The sequence below is a fragment of the Sturnus vulgaris genome, chromosome 11 (genome assembly GCF_052056855.1).
Source record: "Sturnus vulgaris isolate bStuVul1 chromosome 11, bStuVul1.hap1, whole genome shotgun sequence".
In the NCBI taxonomy this organism is placed as follows: Eukaryota; Metazoa; Chordata; class Aves; order Passeriformes; family Sturnidae; genus Sturnus; species Sturnus vulgaris.
This window is the reverse complement of record NC_142253.1, coordinates 20,724,774-20,747,263: the sequence shown is the minus strand read 5'-3', so window position 1 is coordinate 20,747,263 and position 22,490 is coordinate 20,724,774. Positions and strand designations below refer to the sequence as shown.

Sequence of the window (22,490 nt, the reverse complement as noted above, 5' to 3'; positions counted from 1 at the left end):
CGTTAATTAAATCCTCATTAGGATTTATTCTGCTGCTGGCCCTTTTATTGGTGCTGTACCTGCATCACCTCGCAGCTGCAAGGTCCATGCAGGAGAATCCCTCCTGGATTTTGCATTTTCAGCTCCATTGTCCAGAGGATGAAGGAATGGATCTCAACAAATATTTTGTACTTTTGTGATGAATAGGAGAAGGAATATATATCAAATTAACCCAAGCAATTAAAAACCTTTGCCAGGCTTGCAGAAGCAGGATTGCTCCCCAGGTCCCCATTGCAGTGTGGCTCCCCAGCAGTGGGGTTTTACAGCAGCCAGGTGCCCGCTGGTCACTCAGTCCCAAACCCTGTCCTGGCTTCTTGGCCACACTGTTCCCAGGCTGTGTTCCAGGGATTCCTGCTGCTGCTGGCACTGCCTGTGTCTGAAACACTCCAGTCCTGGATTTTTCCTCAATATTTTGTTGTTCAGTCATGCACAAACTGTAAGTTTATAGACTTCTTCTGTATTTGCTCTTTGTTCTTGGAGTTTTCATGGAATTCCAGCTTGGTTTGGGTTGGAAAGAACCTTAAGCCCATCTTATTCCACCTCCTACCATCACCAGGGAACCAAATATCTTGGAGAGAACAAATCTATGGGATGCCTTTAAGTTTAGGACAGTTAAGGTATTACCCAGTGAAAGGTCAGGAGTGTACCAAGGGCCTCAAGAACATGAGGATTTAATATTTTACCTTAAAATGTACCAATTTCTTAATTGAGAGTTCAGTTTAAAGAAGTGATCCTTTCTTCAGAGTCAAGTGCAGTGCAAAGGAGCTCGAGGAGCTTGGATGACCAGGAACAGGGCAAAGCTGCACAAGCCAGAGGTGCCAAAAGGGGTCTGAGAGATGTCACATAAAGTCTTAACAGAGACATCTTTTTAAGGTTATCAATTTAATACAAAGCATTTTAGCATTTTCAGTTGAAGTTTGTTTTAGGGCTGACTGAAGGCTGCAAAATTATTTGAATTTGGGTAGGAAGGATTTTTATTTTTTAAAGCCTTCCTTTTAAAAGCAGTTGTTCTGTATGGTGGGGGGAGATATAAATACTTGTTTAGAGCCTTGTTTTAACAGAGTTCTGAAGTGTAGTTTAAAAGGAAGCAGTTTTACTTGGGGCTGAAGTTGTTTAGCAGGAAACAAAGAATGCTTTAATAGTAATGTCAGGGTACAAGTTGAAAAGGGGTTTATTGTGAGTGATAACACAGATTTTTTTCCACAACTCTAACTGCTGCCAGCATTGTTTAATACTTGCAAAGGATTTTTTTGTATGTGATGAGAGACAGTAAAATTCACTCAGCAACTACTGAAATGATGCTTAGCTGAGGCCTCATTTTGGTCAAGGAGTAGATTTAATAACTACTTCTAACTATATTAAGGGTAAATGGAAAGTATGTAAGACATAAGATATAATAGATAAATGCATTTAGCATCTATATAAAGCTCAGAACATTCAGGGATAAAATTATTGCAGAGGAAATTCAACACAAGCAAATGTGTATCAGCTCATCAGTAACAACCAAGTTGAAAATTAGAAGCAGCTTCCAGTGAAAGCTTTGGGCATCTTTCTGAAATAAACAGTAGGAAAACATTATTCAGAGGCTTCAGACAGAACTACAAATGCTCATGAGGAATATTTCAAAATGATAGAAAATGAAAATACTGTACTCTGGCCTGAGACATTTTTGGCAGTTCTTCTACAACTATTTACTTTTGCTTTGAGTTTCAATTTTTTATCAGTGCAGTAATAGCCAGTGAATGTTCCACGGAGGGGCACACATGCCTGCAGGGAAGGGAGCAGGAGCTGCATCCTTCCCATCATATCCCAAGCACCAGCTATTGCTATTCTCTATTGCTGCCTTTGGGGTTCTCACTCTTACTCTGAGACACATTTTGTGCATTAAAAGTACAAGTGCCCAGAGAAATAAGCAGTATATAATTACATAATTGGGGCTCTGGGGGCTGGAAGCAGCCTGGATGAGGAGGGGCCACAGATGTGATGTGGATCCCTGTGGCAGTCTTGCTCCTCAGGAGCTGACTGGGGCCTCCACAGGATTTCAGACATGGACTCATGGAATGGTTTGGGCTGTTAAAGCCAATCCAGTCTCACCCCTGCCTTGGGCAGGGACAGCTTTCACCAGGCCAGGTTGCTCCAAGAGCTCCAAGACATAGTTCAGTCTCAGATGGGAAAGGGAAGATGTGGGAGTTTTTAGCCTGTACTTGAAGTTTTTTGCTATAAAAATGGTCTCTAAGGTCACAAGGTGCTTGTGTGAGCACCATGGTGGTCAGCTTTGTGTCCTGTATGTGTCCTGTGTGAGGGTAATGCTCATCGAGCCACTTTTGCTTCCTAAACTCAAAATAACAAAGTCCAGGGACTGTGTCAGGACCAGGCAGGGTAAAGTTTTGTTTTGGGATGAGTGAGGCAGGAGTCAGGAGGAGGAGCTGGCATTCATCTCGTGTTTGAGTAGATGGCCTGAGACCTGCTGGGCAGGGGCAGGGATGTGTCCTTTGTCCCATGTGGCCTCACCCAGAACCTGAACCACAAACTGCCTTTGCTCTGGCTTTCTAGAATGACTCAGTAGTGAAACTACTTAATCCTGCAGAGACCAACATGCTAATAATAAACATGAAAATATAATAACTGGTAACAAATGGCTTTGCTTGATAGTCTGTCTCAAAACCTTGCAGCTAAATTCAGGCCCTCATTCCAAACAAATGATGTTCTGTGTTTGGTATTGCTCAGGTGATCTGTTTGTTCCTCCCAGCTTTGGACAGAACAGGAGCGTCAGCAGAGAAAACTGGGTTTTGGGGACAGCTAGTTCTGTGGCTGTGCAGGTCACTGCTGCTGGCAGGCTGTCAGTGTTCAGAGCACTCAGTACCACTGGACATTTATTGTGACAGCCTGGCCGTGCTGAGGCCTGTGGAGTTCTTCCCAGGCACTTCAGTGGGATCACAGTCCTTGTCTTTAATACTTCCAGGTTCTGCAGCGGTTAGGATAATGACTTGGGCATTTTATGTCCAGTTCTTTTCACACAGTGACATCAAGTGACTGTACAAATGTCTTGCTGAGCTGACTTTGTAGTGCTGGGGAGGACTTGGCTCCAGTGTCCCCAGTTCTGCCCTACTTACTGCATTTTTCTGATAAAGAAAAGCCTTTTTAAAAGTTAAATCTAAGTCTAAACAGCCTGTGCAGTTACTAACTCCTCACTTTGTAGTATTCAATCAATTGTGAAACACTTGAGTTCATTCTGCTAAGACACAGCCGTGGGCAGACTTTATCCCACACTTACTCATCAGCCCAACTCCCATTGTTCCAGGGGAGAGCTGAGGGAGACTGAACTGAAGATATGTTGGCTAAGCCAGTGTTTAACAGAAATCATGCAAATGAGTCCATTATCTTGAATAGAACTGTGGAGCTGAGGTGAGTTTAGAGCCAGATAGTTATTTCCTCAGTTATTTTATCCAGACGCACCATTCCAAAAACTAAAACTAAATTGAAAGCCTGTCCCAAACACAAGCAACAATGCCATGCATTGAAAAGCTTCCTATTGTCCTGTCCTCCTTGATCTGGATTGATTATCATCCAGGGAGCACGTTTCTGAATACCTGGGTAAATCATTCCTCACTTTTCATTTGACCTGGGCACTGCCAGACATCTGCAGAAACTGGAATTAGAATCAGAAGAATGCACCAAGCTGCCAACCCTGTATATTTTCTTCCTCATATGCCACTGGTGATTGAGCTACTTGACCTTGCAATAGCTTGGAAAGCTGTTTCATGGGATTCTTTATGGAATGGTGTTGTTTCCTTAGCAGGCATTTATCATTTATGTGACGTATTGGTGGCTGTGACATGCAATTCAAGACACACAAGCACCTTTTGAAATTGTACTTTTCCAGTGCCCTGTATTTGGTGTCTGCTAAAAATGAAGCAGTGTTTGAATCATTATAAAGCTTCCCTGGAAGGCAAGATACCTTTAGGCCATGCAGCAGAAAAAACCACTCATCTAATCTGTATTTCTCTGAATTATCTTAATTTGTGCAAAAGATAATTCAACTTTCAAAGCTGACAGGTACCTGTGATCATGTCAGTGCCCCTCAGGGTTGCACAGCTGTGTTTAAGGTATGGATGCTCCAGTCCAGGCCTCCAGTTGACATGGGGACACTTTGCTCAGGAGCCCGACCTGTGCCATGAGCCCATGTGGGTTGGAGTTACAGGATCAAGCTCCCAGGAAAGATTTTGGGAACCAAGATGTTTGGGAATGGCCACCCCAGGCTGGATCCCCTGGAGCTCACTCTGCTGGGTGGGCAGCACCACATCAAGAGGACATTTATTTCATTGTAGTTTTCGTGAGATGAATCCTGCTGGAGCACGTGTTGATGCTGGGTCCAAGCCCTACAGGTCAGTTATGTGGGGGAATGGGGAATTTTGGGACCTTTGCTTCCCCTCTGGTTTCTCATTGCATTCCACGGCACCAGCACATGCTGATGTGACTTAAGGGCTGTGGCTGCTCTGACAATTCTACAAATTACCATCAAATTTACTTCTGTGAACCAAAGTGCCCCTCTGCTAGACAGAATCATGGAATCAGGGAGTGGTTTGGATTGGTAGGGACTTTACTTGTTTCACCCCCTGCCATGGGCAGGGACACCTTCCAGTGCCCCAGGCTCTGTCCAACCTGGCCTTGGACACTTCCAGGGATCCAGGAGCAGCCACAGCTGGGCCTGCCCACCCTCCCAGGGAGGAATTCCTTCCCAATATCCCATCTCTCCCTGTCTGTCCCTACTCTCTGTCAGTCTGAAGCCATTCCCCTTTGTCCTGTTGCTCCAGGCCCTTTAAAATAAGACCATCTTCCTTGTTGGCTCCTCCAGGTACAGTGAGGCTGCAATTAGGTCACCTTAATTCGTTTGCAAATCAGTTTGGACCAAAGATCTCCTGCCTCCCCCCCCCCCCCCCCCTTTTTTTTTTTTAATTTTATTTAAGTTTTGCAGCCTCTTTGGCAGTTCCTGCTCCCCTTGAGCCCTGGGAGCTGCACAGGTGCATCAGTAGGATTTGGCTGCCCACTGCCCCCTGTCCCTCTGGAAATGGGACAACTGGCCATGGAGCTGATCACTTGACCATGGCAAATGAGCTGCCCTCATCAGTGTGTTCTGGTGTATATTTAACTTAATAATGTGAGCAGATGGTCATTATATTGATTCATGAAGGAAGGGAGGAAGCTTGGCTTGGGAACGTCAGGGCTGAGTGCTGAGCAACAGAGCTGGGCAGGATTCAGGGGGGCAGGGAAAAAGCACATTTTTGTACTCTGTGGGGTCTCTTGGTTTCATTTTTCGTTTTGGTTTTCTCTTTTACAAAGTACCACCGAATAAAATCAAATGGAGGTGACTCATCAGGCCTGCAGAAATGATAATTTCCCTGGAGAGGAGGCTTGTAGAGCCCAAGCAGGATTGTGCTGAAGTGTTTGCACCACTGGTGGTGCTAAAACGGGGGGAGATGGGGAGGCAGTCGCCTGTCGAGTTATGAAACTTCTCACTCTGCTGTTGCTATTAAAGATGACAGCTCTCCTGCAGGGAAGAGGTAACACTGGAGTAATAATTCTTCAGTAATTTTTTTGCAAAAAGCAACTTTGTTTACATCTCTTCCCATTTACTAGGATATAGCTAGAGATTCAAGCCAGAAGCTGACTGTATAAAATATTCAGCCACTCTCCTTGTTAGCCAAACTGGGAAGTTCACAAATCCCCAACCTGCAGCAGCTTGCAGGAACAGCTTGATTTGCTTCTTAATTCTGCAGTTTTCACAGGAGAAATGCTGTACACAGAGGAATATTCTCATGAGCAAGAGCTTAATCTCGTGTTTAGGTTGCTGTTTCTCCTAGTTGCTGATTAGCTTTGCTGTCTTATCAGTTTATGTCATAGTATGTGACTATAAATTGACTTTGCAGTGAGGAGGGAATACGTTCGTCTTCACAGATGCTGCTGTTTCCATGGAGATAAAAGGACCAATGGCCTTTTCTTGGTTTGGACTGTACTACAGTGAGCAGGCAGAGATGGTGCATTCGAAAATGCAACATTTGGTGCTTTGATATTTCCGTCTAAATATCAAATGAGAAAGCATATTGTTTCTTCCTGGTGATGAAGTTGAATAATAAATACAGCTTTGGGACTTTTTCTGGAAGCAGCAAGCGAGCCCACCAGGAATGTGAGGACAGCGTGGCTGGTTTATGCTTGCTAAACCTCCTCTCTGGGAAAAACCTTTTGGCTTTGCAAAATATAACCCTGTAGAGCCTTTGGGTTTATCTGATGCAGTGTTTGATGCCGGTTACATCACCAGCTTACTTATCCGTGATGTTCCACCGTGGCTGAGCCTGAATGAGCATGCAAAATCTGTGAATGTGATTTTTTCTTTTACATTTTTTTTTCCTTGAGAAAGAGCTTTTCTACCTCAGATTGCCTGAAAGAAAATAAAAATACCAAGGCCACCCCCCATTCAAGGATGGCTTGCAGAAGGTGTTATTTGTGAGTACCTTTTCCTTCTTCATCTGTCATCACGTCTCTGATTTCTGTGTTGAGGATTCCAGAAGTGGGAGTAGTGATCAGTTTATTGTTGGGTAGGTTTCTTTCCACTAACCATTTTTAGGGTGTTACCTTTTTTGGCAGATGAATGCTCTGTATATTAAACATGTTTAGATGATGATGATGATGATTGTGCATATGGGTGTTTTAAAATACAGTGTAATAAAGTGAGTGATCTATGTTTAGCAGGGAAAAAAATGAGGAAACTCTTCACTGTGCATCCAAGCAGCAATGCAGGGTGCTAGGAATTCTGTCTGTGATGAGTCAAGGATCTCTCTTCCATCTTGTTTGAATGCTTTGTCATATTAAAGTGCAATCTGTCTTTTCAGTACAGAAATACAAACAGCAGGACGTGCAGTGCAGCCTTGAGCAGTGTCATATAGAGGAGGCAAAACGTCGCTGTGATTTTGTTGTTACGTTTATGCTGATCAAAACATAAAGGTGCATTCATTGATCATTATTCCCTGGAGCAATTTCTGGAGGGTTGAGGTCAGACACAGGAGCTGATTCTCCTGTGGGCTGAGGAGCTCCTGGTGGGAGCTGAGCCCGTGGCTTGTGGCTCAGGGCTTGGACACTCTGGAGGACGATGCCAGTGCTGGGATGGATGGAACACACAGGTGGTTTGCTCCAAAACAAGCACAAACCAGGCAGGGATGGATGGATGGATGGATGGATGGATGGATGGATGGATGGATGGATGGATGGATGGATGGATGGATGGATGGATGGAACACACAGGTGGTTTGCTCCAAAACAAGCATAAACCAGGCAGGGATGGATGGAACACACAGGGGTTTTGCTCCAAGTGGGACCAGACCAAGCAAGGATGGGCCCTTGGATTTTTCCTCATTCTCAGTCCAGGGGCATGGAATGGCTGTACTTCTGAACAGTTCTGAACCCTGGTTAACCATCCGCCCCCTTTAGGGTTAAATTCGGGGTTTCCAGAGGATCCTGCATGAAACACATGTAATTGTCATCCCCACCCTTTTCCAGTTATTTTAACAGCATCTCTGAGTTCCCTGATTTGAGTAAATCTGCTCCATGTTCAGCAGCACCATCCACACACAGGCAGAGTAAATAAAACCATTCAAAACCCAACTCCTCAAACAGAATAGCAAAAGAATATTAGAATCTGTCTTAAAGTTTTCTTGAGCATTTTGTGTTGTGCTGAAGGGGGTGGATGCTTAAGTTGAAATGTTTTAAAATCAAAATAAATGCAGAGCCTTTTGTAGGAAGTTGAAATAAGAAAAGTAAACTTGAAGAACAGGTTGCATCCTTCCAGGTATGCATGAATCAGCTTGAAACATCCTGCTGTGTGTTTATCCATGAGAAAATAGTTCTGTTGTGTTAGACTCCATTTTAATTTGGGTCCTGGGATTTGGGGATTCTGTAACTCTCAGCAGGGAATGGATTTCAAACAGTGCTTATCATGTAGGGGTAAGGGATATTTAATCCCTGTGTGTTGCTGTCTTTAACAGTGAGGTTGCAGTCTTATTTATAGACCCATCTTGTGCAGGATTGTCCTGTTTTGCTGCTTACACTTTTGGTATCTTGTACCCACCTCAGCACGTTGCTGTAGAAAACAAGATGTGGATTCTGCCTTCTACTGTAATTCTGTGGTTTAACTCCTGTGTAAGAGCGCTGATGCTGGTTGTTGGAAAGAGGAAAATGTAAGCTGGGATTTTTTTTTAAAGAACTTACTCTTAAGAACACATGTGTATAGAAAATCTTCATGTTCTTTAAAACTAAGGGTTCTCAGTACTGAAAATGTGTGTTAAACTGTTATACACCAGTTCTTCAATGCTTGAGTAGGTTTTCAGATTAAACCTTACATATAATAACTCTGTCAATATTCTTGTAATATATATATGCCAAAGATCTTTGCCATTGAAAGTATCTTTTAAGATAAAAATATCTTTTTCATCTTAAAGTGTAGAAAACGTGGTTGTTGCTGTTGTAAAAAAAGCTAAACACCAGTGTCACTCTACTTGGATTAGTGAAAGCATTTTTTTTCAGCTGCTGCACTGAATAGCACATATGTCATTGGAGCATTGTTTTAAGTAACGGGATTTGCCTTGGTGTAAATCTCTCACGCTGTATCTGGGTAATTTCATTCTTTGTGCTTTGCTATTTTGCCTCTTTCATCAGCTGCAAATCCAATATGTATAACTGGCACTGCTCAGCTGTGGGTTTGCTATGGACATTGCTCTGTGAGATTATAAATGTGGCTGTGTTCTGTAATAGGAGTTGTAGTTTCTTGAGGATTTCTGGGACCTGATTTAATGATGTGGGACATACAGAAAAGATGTGTTGAATATAGCCACTCTCTGATTTAATCTAAAAGATACTTTCCTTCTCTCATGTCTCTTTGCTCTTAATTTCTGTGTTTGGACTGTGTGGGATCTTTTCTACAGATTTTGACAGCTCCCAGTAAGCACAACTGACACAAGTACATCTCATGAGTCCTGAGAATTATTCTACATCACCCTGCGCCATAGATGGGGTTCTAGTAAGACTTAAAAGGAATTTTTTCTAATTACAAGTGTCTATATTAATAGTCTTAATTAAATTCACCCTAGTTCCAGCTAACCCAGGATTGGAGCAAACTGGGCAGGGATGCAGGAGGATCCTTCCTGCCTGTTTGTGTAGGCTGGTACTGCATTTTCATGAAACCAGAAAAAGTTTATATTAATTATTTATAATTCTCTGTTATGCTAATAAGTGTTGTATTCTAGGATGGGACAAAATAATGGCTGTTCCTTGTTTAGTATGCTGGGCCTGTCGTGGTTCCATTCTCCCAGGAGATGATAATTATTTGCAGGCCCTTTGATGGAGGAGAGGTCAGTGAGAGTGTGCCTGATGATTCCATTGAAAAATCCAGCTGTGGGCACTTGAGTTGGGAATACACAAAGGGAAGCATTATTCCAAACAAGAACTCCCAGTCTGCTTTTCTGCTGTGCCGTGTACAAATGCTGCGATTAAATCATTTTGATGACAACCAAATTTGATGAATTCTGGAACAAAATTCAGTGGTCTGTACTCTGGACTGTGTGTGCTGCTGGTTTGGAACTGCAGGTTTTATTGAGCATCCTTGTTGCTGGTGAAAACATCTTTCATTTCTGTGAAGAGGAAATGGAATTCTAGAATGCTTTTAATCAGGCTCTGACTATTGCATGGAAGGGGAGGCAGAAATGGAAGGAGGGAGATGCCAGCAGAGCAGCTCTGCAACATATGGCTGTGCTGTTTGTGATATGTGGGTGGGTTTTTGACTCTCAAACTCCATGCAGAGTAATTACACTGGTGTTTACCTGCCAGGAGCTGTCCTGTTGCCTCCCTGGGATTTGGTGCCCAGGAAGCTGTGCCCGAAGAGCCATTCTGTGCACAGAGAATGGAGGGAGCAGTTGTGGTTCTCCTGCAGTGTGTGGTGGTCTCTGCTGTGAACTGTAAGGTTTTTATGTATCCAACCATAAAAGCAATAGCAGCATTTAATGTTGTGGGGTTGCCATCCAAAAGAGTGTGGGCCAGGAAATTAATTAATAATAACAACACCGTGAAAAAACCATAATATTTTCTGTGTGCCACCACAGCCTCTCCTTGACGTGCTTGGCTGCAGACTGCTGGACATGCAGTGAGGTGAAATGAATAGGAAAAAAGAGATAGTTTTTCAGTGCTGCTTCAAAAACCAAAACCATACTGCCTTGTGTATTTTGGGTAAAGAACAGTAGGAACTTGTCCTTGGAAACACGAATGTGTCGTGTGCTTAATCACCCTGAAGTGGCCACAGCCACAGACAGCTGCAGTCACACCTGGGCTGGGACAATGGGAGCTGCCATGGAAAGCTTCCTGTTGCTTTCTGTGCTTTCCAGAAAGTTGTCCTGTGGCCTGGGTCAGGGTTTTCATTCTAGAAGTCCTTATAGCAGGTTTATAAACTTGTTAATTAGCAAGCTTTTAGTGGAGTTGATGGGAGTCCGTATTATTACGGCTTTTACTGTTCATCACCCCTTTTTCAAATGTTCCTCATGAAAGTAAGGGTTAGATTTATTAAACAAGAACAGGACAGACTTTATTAGTTTTTAACTACAGTCTTTTCTAATCTCAGTTGCTGCCATAACTCTGGATCAACATAAGAAAGAAAATTTCAACTTGTAAAATAACGTTACTCTTCAACAGGATAAAACACTGGGAAATGCAAATATTCCTGTTAACAGTTCCAATCAAACAAGCCATTCTTGGCTACCTCAGCTGACATGGAGTGAATGGGCTGAAAAAGGGGATGAATTTTTCTGCCCCTCCTGCTGTTCCCAGGTTGATTTTAGAAGGATGGGTGCACACAGGCACCAGGGGCCCGAGGCAGGACAGCAGCCCATGCTGGGATTATTTTTTTCCACATAGTCATTGCAACATGCACTTTATGGAAAAATGTGCCAGAAGAAAGGGAAGAATCCTGACAGATGGAGGAGAACAGATTGTTGTTCCAGAGCAGAGGAGGAATGGTGAATGAAGTCGTGGCTCTGGGAGAGGGCAGCAGCAAAGGGCAGTGAGGGTTCTGAGCAGCTCCTCTCATCAGCCACATCATTAACTCCAGAAAGGCTCCTTCCAGCTGTGCTCCTGCTCCAATTTCCCTCAGTCTCAGGCTTTCTGTTTGGAAGCTTTTGTAGGAAGAAGCTCCCACACAATGATGGTTTTATAATTCTGACCTGCTCACAGGTTTGCACCTGCTGAAAATTCAACAGCAGCGGAATAATCAAGGGTGGGTGGATGTCCTGTGCTCACCACGGTGTCCTGTGCAGGGAGAGGGGACAAGCTGCTTCCAGGCTTCCAGTCCTGCCAGGAGCATCTGCTGGCTCCCAGCACATTGTGAAAGCACAGGATAAGCTGTTAGAGCAAAAGCAATTCCAGGTTAATGGCCTCGTGGTCTGTTCTCCCAGGTTGTTTAAAACCCAATATTGAGAAAATTGTCTGCTGAGTTTGGGAGGCTTGTTGGGGATGCAAGAGAAAATGAAAGAAAAACGAAATAGTTGTGGCTTGATGTGATGACCAGTAATTGATTTCTTTTTATTTGTACATCTGAGCAAAGCTCTAAAACCAGAAGATTAAAAAGAACGGTCATTTCTGTTTGCTGACAGGCAGGAAAGTGCTGTTAAAATGAGTGGATTCTAATGGCAAACATAGTGGGATTTCCACAGGGGTGAGAGGCACAGCCACACCTGCCTGGGGTCTGCGTGCTCCAGGAGGAGCTGGGTTTCTCCTGTTCTGGGGGAAGGAGATGTCAAGGGTTTGGGTCAGATTTAGCTCTGGTTTTACTGGTGGGCTAATCTACTCTCACAAGGGGAGAGCTGTAAGGAAGCTGGAAGAGCTGGAAGTGGGAAATGGCCAAAGTTCCACGTGCACTGGGCTGCTGCAGCCATGGGCCAGAAACTGAAATCAGCAGAAGCAGCATTTATAACTTCAGTCCTTTGTCTTGTGCTGGTGCTGGAGTGCCTGTGCTCTCTTTATAATCCCAAATAATCCTCTGAAGAACATCAGCTGCATATGTGGAAACTGATCTTCACAGGGCTGAGTATCTGTGAGACTGTGAACAGGAAAAGTGATTAATTCTCCTCCAAATGATTGAAATGGGTTTCTTCTGATGTCTTTAGGTGTTAAAAATCAGTAAATTAATTCTAGCATGAATGCAAACTTGTGTAGAAGGCTGATTGCAACATATAGCTATGAAGTTTTAAAAATTACTAAAACTCCAAACAAGCCAAACAAAAAAAGGGTGATTGGAACCTTAAACATTCTCTGGTATATTGCAGAGGGGTAAATGATTGCAAGTGCTGTTTTGGCAGGTGAGTGAAGGCACAAAATGCCACATATGGATCTTAAATTGCATCAGCAGATTTACCCCATTGCTTTGGGTAGAATTAGTATCAGTCAGGGGCTGTAAAGCCTGAGCCTCACCATGGTCAGGCTGATATCAGTCAGTGAGATTTGGAGGAACCCAAAGAGAGTGAAGCTATTCCTGAATTTTAAAATTCGGGGCAGAGCCCAGAGCTCGTGTTTCCTCTGTCTGTGGTGGGACAGAGACCCTGTCTGAGGATGCAGCTGCTGTGTTGGACAGCAGGGACTGGGGGCACCTCAGCCCCAGACTGCAGCTGAAACCTGTCACCAGTGTCACCTCCTGCACCCCTGGGACAGTGGAGGGACCTCCTCCAAACCTGTGGCAGCTCCCATCTGGTCTCACAGAGTGTTACATTCCTGCTGCACCTGGGAACAGAAGCTCGGGGCAGGTGAGCTCCTGACCCCATCCTGTGCCACGGGTGAGTACAAACCCTGCCAAGAGCACTGGGAGAGCTTCCCTCTCACTGTTCAGGTTCTTCTGGAACCCAGGAAGGTCAGAGTGGGACAGGTTCACGGAGCCTTGTGGGCAGAATCCTTTTGGAAGAGCCAGGAGCAAACTGTTCAAAAAGCTTTGTCGAGCAGAGCTGAATCCAGAGAGATTCTTTCATACTCTTTCATATTTTACTGGTTAATTCTCTGAAGAAAGAGAGATCTGGATCTGTGTGGGAAAAAAACAGTGGTGGGAATGGAATCTGGAGCACTCTCCTTCTGGTTTGCTCCATTTCCTTCTTTTGCTTCTACTGGAAAAAGCAGGTATGCCAAGGCAGGAGGCAGCAGTGCCTCCACGTGAGCAGTGTGAGACCCGTGCCTGCTGCCCCAGGACTGAGTGCAGCAACTTGTGTGCAATACTGTGTGCTTTCCCTGTCACAAAATCCAGCTTTGGCATGTCCTGGCTGCTTTGATATGGCCCATCAATGTTTTCACTGCCATTCTTTTGAATTTTTTGTCATTCCAAGGGGTTTGAAGGTGCCCCCATGAGTTCCTGTGCCCTGTGAGGTGTTAGCAGGGTACATGCCATGCTGTGCCTTGTGTCTGGATTGTGCTGTAATTCCAAAGGCTCAAGTACTTCACAGGAGTTGCCACCTTTAAACAGAAAATCCAACTGATCCTGGCCCTGCAGTTGCTGACACAGTGTTGGCAGCAGGAGTCAGAACAGGCTGACTTTGTCTTTTTTCCTAGGGATTAGTAACTTACTCCTTCCTGAACAAAGCCTGACTTCTTTTTGCTTAACCACTCTGTTTGATCTCGTAAGAAAGTGACCTCACAGGATTCACTTTAAGCCTCAGGGATGCAGAAGAATCAGCATCAATCTTCTGAGACTTCTATCAAAACACCTAGAGAAAGATGGGGGCGTTAAAAAGTGCATCTGTGTACCCCAACACACACATTCACCCTCGGTTAACTGTCAGGTTGGATACTCACAAGTTAAATGAGGATTTTCAGTTTAATGGCTCCCTCTTCCACAGGTGCCCACTCAAAGAGCTAGGAGATATTGATTATTTTTTTATTATTTCCTAGAAGAATGCCGTGTCCTGAGAAATTTGATTAGGTGGATTTATTACAGAGGACTTGCTGTGCTGAGCCTTGTTTAATGTTTCCTGGCACTAACACTAGGGACACAGGGGGGACGTGTGCTGTGTGGTGTTTAAAGATTTCCCAAGCTTTCCTTCAGATGTAGCCTCTTGTCTGGTTTTGTGACTCCTCTTTGTTTTAGTGAAACAATACCAGTCTAATGATCTGGGGTGCAGAATATCTTTGTGCTGTAAAGCAGGATTTTTTTTGTTTTCTTTCTGGGTTAGAACAAATGACAGCAATTAAACTGCTATTGCACAGTTCTGAATATTGTTTGAAACATGGGTGAAACTTGGGTTCTTTCACATTTTCAAATGGTTTATTTTGCAATATGTTTGTAATTGCTGGGCTTGAAGAAAGCTTTCTGTCCATGTCCATTGCATTCTCCCTCCTCATTCAGAGCAGAATTCAGTGCTTTAATTCCATAAACAGAAAACAGCCTGACTGGTGCAGAGTAAGATGCAAGCCTAAAGCTTCATTTCCATAAGGATTTTAACCCTCAGTGTTTCAGCTTTTGCCTTCCTTCCTCATGACAAGGCAAACCCCAAGCCTTAAATTGGCATTTGATCTTAATCCTGCAACAAACCTTTGATTGATTCTTCATTGCAACAGCTCCTCACCGTCATTTTGATGTGTGCATTTAAAACCTGGGACTGTTCCCCTCTGTCCCCTGGGATCCAGAATTGACAGCTGTGCCTCAAATTTCAGTCACCGTTCTCGTGAGTTTCCAATATTCCTGTCAGCACCTGCCTTCCCCTCAAAAGCCCCTTTCTCAACACCTGGTGGTTTGACTTTGTGTTTTTCCTTGTGTCGTAGGTCTTTAAATACTCTGCACCAGTTTTGCTGTCCAGCTCCATTGTACCATTCCCAGCTAGCTGTCCCTGCCACACACTCAGAGTACAGGTAAGAGTAGACATGCTCCACCCACTGCTGCTTTTTGGACAGAGATCTGATGTTGCCATGTGACACCAGACAAGCAATAGTTGCTTAAGTTTAAAAAAAAAAAGAACAACAACAAAACAAACCAACAAAACAAGAATATTGGAATAAATATCCAGTATTTTTGACGTCTTGTAGGGTAGCTGTGAGTAGAACCATCACTGCAGGGAATCCTTCTCTCAGGCACTCTGGAATTACTCAGTAAAATGAGTGTCATATGCTTTAAGAGGCACATCCCCCTGGGCTTGCAAAGGCAGGGAGAAGGGAGGTGCAGGCTTAGCTTTCACATGACAAATATGCTGAAATATTTATATAATTTATGGAGGATATTGATACTTTTTTTTTCCACCCCTGCCTATTCCATGCCAGTAGCTGAGGAATTCATCCACGTGTTTAACCCCCTGAAGGTTAAAGGCACAGACCTGCCCAGGGCTCAGCACTGCCTTGAATTTGAATGGAACAAGGGGGCTTTAAACACATTCAGGCTCCCAATGCCAAGCAGAGTCTGCCCTGAATATATCAAAATTACATGTTTATTTTTTTTACATAGATTCCTTTACTATCTATGTGTTCTCTTTGATCCAATGTGGAGAGCAGCAATTACATCCCATAGTACAATTCATTGTCAGTGCCAGTGTTTATTGTAATATCTTAGAGAAGCATCAAAGGGCAGCTAATTTAAGTCATTGGATATGTGAAAACTGTTAAAAACCTGTGCATGCCATGGAAAATATTGTCTTGAATTTTTATTTCTGCTATTAGTGATCAACTTAGTGATAATTGCCAGCTCATGAATAATATTAATATCAAAATATTGGAAGCCTGGTGCTGAAAAATCAAAATCACTTTGCACGGGTAATAAGGAAAGACAAAAGCAAACAATGAATCCTAAATCTGTAAATGCATAAACATATTTCTGGTTTGAATATTTCATCCTGTAGTTACCTCCAACCATGCATGCTTGGATTCACCCTGTTGGTTTACGTTGCAGCATCTGTTTATGTGTTTGGTTTTTTTCTCCCATCAGAATCCTTCCTTTATTTGGTGGTGGTGAGTCCATAGTTGAGTTGTAAGACAGCTCAATATTCCTTTGGTGAGGAGCAGGGCCTGAAAACTCTTAGATTCCCTGCTTGCCTTTTTAGTGAGGCTTTTAGTTTTCCTATGTCCTTAGTTGATAGTGCTTTAATTTTAAGGATCTTCCTGTAGGGATGTTGATGGGAAAACCAGCTGTTCCTTGAATGTTGCAGTGTCTTGCTCCATGTAGGATGTTATTTTTATCACTAATATTTCTTCTGGAATTAAAGCTTAGAGCAGCATAACCTCCTGCTTGAAAAATCTGGATTCCTTCAGGGTTTATTTTCTGTGCAGTGAGGACAGGAATTCCCTGCTCTGGTGTGTGAAGGCTGTGCAGCTCTCAGAGAGCCCAGGCGTGTGCTGTGGGACCTGCAGGTGCAGGGGCGTGGGAAGGAGCCCATCCCTGGCCTGGTTTGCTCTCAAGGAAGTTTAGGCTCAGGGGGGACCTCGTGGCTCTGCACAGCTCCCTGACAGGAGGGGACAGCCGGGGGAAATGGGGCTCTGCTCCAGGGAACAGGGACAGGAGGAGAGGGAACGGCCTCAGGCTGGGCCAGGGCAGGCCCAGGTTGGACACCAGGGAAAAATTCTTCACTGAAAGAGTTGTCAAACCCTGGCACAGGGTGCCCAGAGAAGCCCCTGGGTCCCTGGAAGTGTCCAAGGCCAGGTTGGACATCGGGGCTTGGAGGGACACTGGGGGCTGTCCCTGCCCGTGGCTCTAACCCAGACCAGTCTGGGCTTCTGTGAATTGGAGAATGTGGAAAAGCTGCAGCCAGTGCCTCCCAGGGACAAGAGGCAACCAAAATAAATTGCAGTAAAGAAAATTCCAGTTAAATACAAGGTAGGAAGAGAGGGAGGTTCAGCAGGAGCTTGGTCAAACGTTGGAACAGAGGCCAGCAGAGGAATTGGGGTCTCTGTCCCAGCGGGGCACCATGGCTGCACCCTGCTCTGAGCAAGGACTGCACTGCCCACACCTCCACAAGCCCCTTCCAACACAAATTATCCTTCATCCCACATCCCACTCTGTTCTTGGGAAGAATAAAAGAGAGCTGCAAAATAGAAAATGGTAGTCTATAGAATTTAATTTGAAATTACACAGTGATGTTAGTGCTGTCCCTGCTCACAGATGTGCTGCTGTGCTGGAGCCAGGCTGTTACAGTCAGCCTCCTGGCAGGAATTGGTTTGGTGTACCCATGATTTCTATTTCTGAAGTTGTTATATCCAAACTGCCATCCCCACAACTGCATCTCTGAGTCAAGTGCAAATGATGCACCTGGTTTTGTACAGGACCTGTACATGGGGATGCCATTGCTGTGAATGAAAATGAGCTACTAGAGCTCTAACAGGATTGGGCTTTGCATTTCTACATACACATAATGGTATTAAATTTAGCTTTTAGTCTTCCCATTTATCAATTTATAAATAGAAATCATTAGAAACAAAACTAACAGACGTGGATGATTTGGTCTGGCTTCAGTTTTGAGGCTTTATTTAGAAAATACACAGAGGGATTAATTTTGTAGCCCAGAATTAAAAATTAAATTTGCTCTGAAAGAAGCAATTAATGAATGCACTACAGTGAAATCTGGAGCATCTCTGATTTGCTGTTGGCTAATTGCTGGATGTTTTATTCACTCCAGCAGTTTTATTTCTAGTCGAGACGATCTTTGGCATCTGTTTTGAATTGTTAATAGGGAAATAATGCATTTTTAATAACTGCATCTATTGCAGTAATCCCTCACTCATTTTGCAATGCTCAAAAGAGACAGAAATAATATAAGTTATCTTGCATTCTCCTATTATAAGGGAAGTCTTGGGAAGCCTGAGCATGTCGTGTCCTTCCAGCTAGATACTTGTCTGGGTTCCAGTTTGCCCATATGCCTCCTCTGCTTGCTCTTTTTGGGTTATTTCTGTTTGGGAATTAAAAAATAGACCAGCAATGTCTGTAGCTTGGCTACTCTGCCTCCCTTCCCCTTCCTGCCTCCCGATCAGAGCCTCTGGTTGGAAGGTTCCAGGAGCTGCTCTGGGTTTGTTAGAGACCATTGGAATGCAGATTTCATATCTAGTGTGAAGGGCAAAGTAAAGGGAACGTGGGACACCCCGGAGAGGCTTCCAAAAGTAGAAATCCAGGTAGTCCTGTATTCAGCTGATGAGCCTCTGGCTTGATCCAGCTGCATCATCATCTCAGGGGTGTCAGAGCTGGAACCTGAGCTGAGCAAAGCCCAGAGATAAGATGGCATTCAGAGAAAGGGAATTTAATTTAATCACCTCTGTGTCTTGTCTGAGGGAGTTTGTTCCCAGCTTTTTCTAAACACACTTTCTATGGCTTTAAACTGACAGAGAGTAGGTTTAGAATAGATATGGGCAAGAAATTCCTCCCTGTGAGGGTGGGCAGGCCCTGGCACAGGGTACCCAGAGCAGCTGTGGCTGCCCCTGGATCCCTGGCAGTTTCCAAGGCCAGGCTGGACACTGGGGCTTGGAGCACCCTGGGACAGTGGGAGGTGTCCCTGCCATGGCAGGGATGACACTGGATGGGCTTTGAGGCCCCTTCCAACCCAAGCCAGTCTGGGATTCTGTGACACATCTTTAGGCAAACTTCAGTCAGAGCCCCAGCCCATCTGTGCAGGTACCTCACATGCAGCAAAATTCCACATCCAGAAGTGCCCGTGCTGGGGACATCCAGCCCTATTCCTGTCTGCACTCCCTGGGTGGGAATGGAACAGGCTGATGTATGCAAACTGCAACTGTGGACAGATTTGCCTACCACTAATGTCTGAGCATCTTTCCATCTGATGTGTTTATTCATAACTGTGATTTCCTCCTTCTGATTTGCATGAAATGTTGGCTCACTCATTCCTGTCTCCATCCACTCTACCTTCCATCATTCTAATCTCAAATTAGATGCCCTTATCATGTCCAAAGACCATATTTTAAATCGTGAAGCTAGAGATTTTTCTTTTCTTTTTTTTTCCCCAGTGAGACCTGTGAAAACAAAATGATAATGCAAAGGATGTTATAGTACCAAAGAAACCCCATCATTTTCTTGCAGTCTCTGCCTGCTTAATGTTTAATCAGCACCTCTGGGAGGTAAAACCATCATTCTGAAAATACTGTACTTGTGTGAAATTTTAATGTGGAATCTTTGTTTCACCAGGTAATGTTGGCTTACATGCAACAAACCACTGTGTGGACGATGATAGAAGGATTGATTGTGCCGTTTCTTTCTGTCTGAGCCCCTGGGAGGCTTTAGAGCTGTTTTGCCACCATAACTGGTTAACACAGAGGCTCCCCCTGAAACGACGCTGAGCTTTCAGATGCTTCTATCATGTATTGGAGTGGTTTGGTTTTCCTTAACTCTTCTCAAGAGCACAGTGGGAATTCTTACACACTAGCACAGCCAGGGAAAACTGGGAAATAGCTTATACCCCCAAAATGAAAAATATCCCTTTATAGATAAATGTACTTTGCACCTCTCAGTTTCTTTTTTCCCCACTGCTGGGCACTGTACTCTTCCCTGAGACACAAAGCAAATACTTCTTGTGTCCTCCCTACAAACAACTCTAGAGACATCCCACACCCTGCAGCAGAATCCCTGATCCTATGGTAGCTTCCAGTCAGTGCTTAATCCCAGGTGAAGACCTATCTGAAGGAGCTGCACTTCAGAATTCTTTTTAGTACTGAAACGACTATTCATTGACATTTTCTACCCCAAAAAATGTTGAATAGGGATCTAATTTCTAACTGCAGTTGCCTAGCTGTATACCTCAGCATGTTAAAGCACTCTCTAGAATATGCATAGATATAAAAGCTTGATGGTATTTTAATTTTCAAACCGAGCAAAGGAGTGAGAGCAGCATTGCTCAGACCAGCAGCACGTTGCCCAGAGAGGCAGGATGCAGATGGACAGAGCAAACCAGATCCAAACTGTGACCAAATCCTGCCCTAAGTCAGTGTGAGGTTCAGCTGATTACATAAGGCATCTGTGCTCCCACCCTATGGCAAAGGAAAGCTGGCATAATTAGAGAAATACTTGTAATTTTCCACTTGATGCCTGTGTGATGCAGGGAGTGCAAATGGTGGATTGTGTTCCTGAGCACAATCAGGAGAACTGGCAGGATAGCCTGAAATTTGGTTTTGGATTTTCTTGTTTTTCTTCCTTCATTGTGTTCCTTTCCATCCTCCTCCTCTAGCCTGTTCTTTACTTTCAAGGAAACGACCCCTCGTGGTTGTGTCACTGGTTCAGAAGTGGCCTCGCTGGAGCCTCCTGCCACGCCAGCATCTCCTTCCCTGCCATAAAGCACTTTTAGCATTACAGATGTGGGTATTCCAAACTGCTCCTGCCTCGTGGCACCATTCATGATGCTGGCAACTCCTGGAGACAGAGCTCTTCCTTGCACCTTGGGAGGGGGTGGGAGTGGAGAGCAGACCTGGTCATCACCAGGATTTGTGTGTGTGAGGCACCCACAGAAGGGGCATACATCTGTTCTGCACTTCCAGCAGAATGTGGGCACTGAAAATACCCGTGGGAAGTTCTAAGTGTGGTAAAAATAAAGGGGCCATGGCCACATTAGGCTGGGTATGTACATGACCACCTAATGTAATTTTTCTAATGGGAAAAGAAGAAGTGGCCCTTTCAAAGCAGTGCTTTTCTGAGAGTTTAAGTCATGCCTTGGCTTGTTGGGCTGTTCCCTTTGTGGAGGGTCCTGTCTCTGAGATGGAAATGGGTTATTTGGGTGGTGCTTACAAACAACTCAGTATTTGTGGATTTGAAAACAGAAGCAAACACATTTCAAGCTGAATTTTCCTAATGCTGTTCCCTGTGATTCTCTTCCTCTGTCTCTTTTCTTTCTTGCCCTCCCTCCTCTTCCTTGGCAGGGAAGATAATGTCCTGCACCAGTTCTGCTGTCCACCTTCGGGGTCTAGTAGCCCATCCTCAAGATAACAGCGAAGCTGGGCTCAGTCAGTGTCCATGCAGCCCATCTCTCCTCTCCTCCCTTTCCGTGTGCCTGGGCTGGCACTGCACGGATGCCGTGGGACCCCGTGCTGCCAGTCTGAGCCATGCCTCCTCTCCAGGCCTCCCCACAGCTCTGTCCTTCCCAGTGCTGACAACACACCCAGCTGTAAACAGATTCCTACAGTGCACCCTTTATTTTCAACTAAAATAAACGGTACCATAAGTCCTGAGGTGTAGTGTGAGTTTTGTTGCTGTGTGGTGTGGAGGGCACAGCCCAGGGGGATTTTTTCTTTCCCAGATGTGGGGTGGGAGGGCAGCTGTTGTGAGAGTCTCTGTCAGGCTGCTTTAAGTTTGTTTCAGGGCTGGGCAAACACCCACATGTGACATTTTATGGATGTTACTGCATAGAGATGAACCCTTCCTCCTTTGCTTGGTGCTGGTTCTGAGGAGCCAGCACATTTCTGTGGTGGCAGCAGATCCTCTCTCCATGTCTGCTTCCACCCTCAGCTGCTTGGAGCTCTGTCTTCTCCTTTCCTTGGCCTCTGTGCAAGTCTTGGATCAGCCAAAGGACCAGATCACTGCTCATGGGCTTCGGTTGCCTCATCAATGAAAATATTTCTCTCAAAGCTGTGCACGAGGTTGTCACTGAAGGAATGAACTTGCAGCTGGATAAATGAGATTGTGTCCATGGGCGTCCAAGTTCCCAATGCCCACAAGGCTCTTGGTTGGTTACACTTTTCCAGACACATCCTGTGGCTCTAAAATAACCAGAGAATTTCTGCTGCTTGGGTCTTCCAAACTTAACCAGTGCAAGCAGATATATCAGGAAACAGAATTTCTCTGCAGTGGCATTTACTACCTTGAAAATAATGGGAAAGAAGGACTGGGAGAGGGAAAAAATATTCTTAAAGCTGTAGTTGCTATCATGAGGTAAAATACTGCTCCCCACTGTCTGGGGCTCATGCAAAGACAGAGGTGACTTGATGGAGGGAGAAAAGCAGGTATTTATTTGTGCTTGTGTTTGGCTTGAGGATGGGATAAAAGGAGAATCTCCAGGATCAAGGAGGGAAGAACTGTGAAGGCAGCTTGAGGCTCTCTCTCATCTTTACAATGTGCTTTTTTCCCCCTAGAGGAATCTCTATAAAATCAGAGTACAGGTTATTTGTTTTTCTGTGAAGCTTGATCCACTGTCTCTATCCTTGCTGTGAAATGTTTCCTTGTGCTTGTCTTGGCTGTGACTGTGCAGTGTCTCAGGCCTGGGGAGGGATTTTCTGGTGCAAGAATTATCCACCTTCATGATTTTGCAAGTTTTTTCTGCATCATTTCTGCTCATTGCTCACACTCTGTGGCTGCTGCTATTCTTTGGTATTGAATGTTCTTAGTGTCACACGTTTATTAATCACTTTTCATTACAATGGAGAGAAAGAACACTCATTCCCACTGTAAAATTTCAAAATAATTGGTGCAAAAAGTA

General features: G+C 44.4%; 1 protein-coding gene across 7 annotated transcripts in view; it reads left to right on the top strand.

The window, feature by feature from the left end:
* The window catches only part of IQSEC1 (IQ motif and Sec7 domain ArfGEF 1), a 283,278-nt gene that overhangs the window by 102,448 nt on the left and 158,340 nt on the right, over positions 1-22,490 (top strand). For 2 of the 7 annotated variants that reach the window (XM_088171722.1, XM_088171721.1), the window contains exon 3: positions 14,869-14,955. The exons of 3 other annotated variants lie outside the window; for them this stretch is intronic. In XM_088171722.1, coding sequence (XP_088027848.1) covers positions 14,869-14,955 — 87 coding nt within the window. Of the gene's footprint in view, positions 1-6,168; positions 6,541-14,868; positions 14,956-22,490 lie in introns of those variants that run through there. 2 more of the 7 variants (XM_088171717.1, XM_088171720.1) reach the window with 1 other exon arrangement.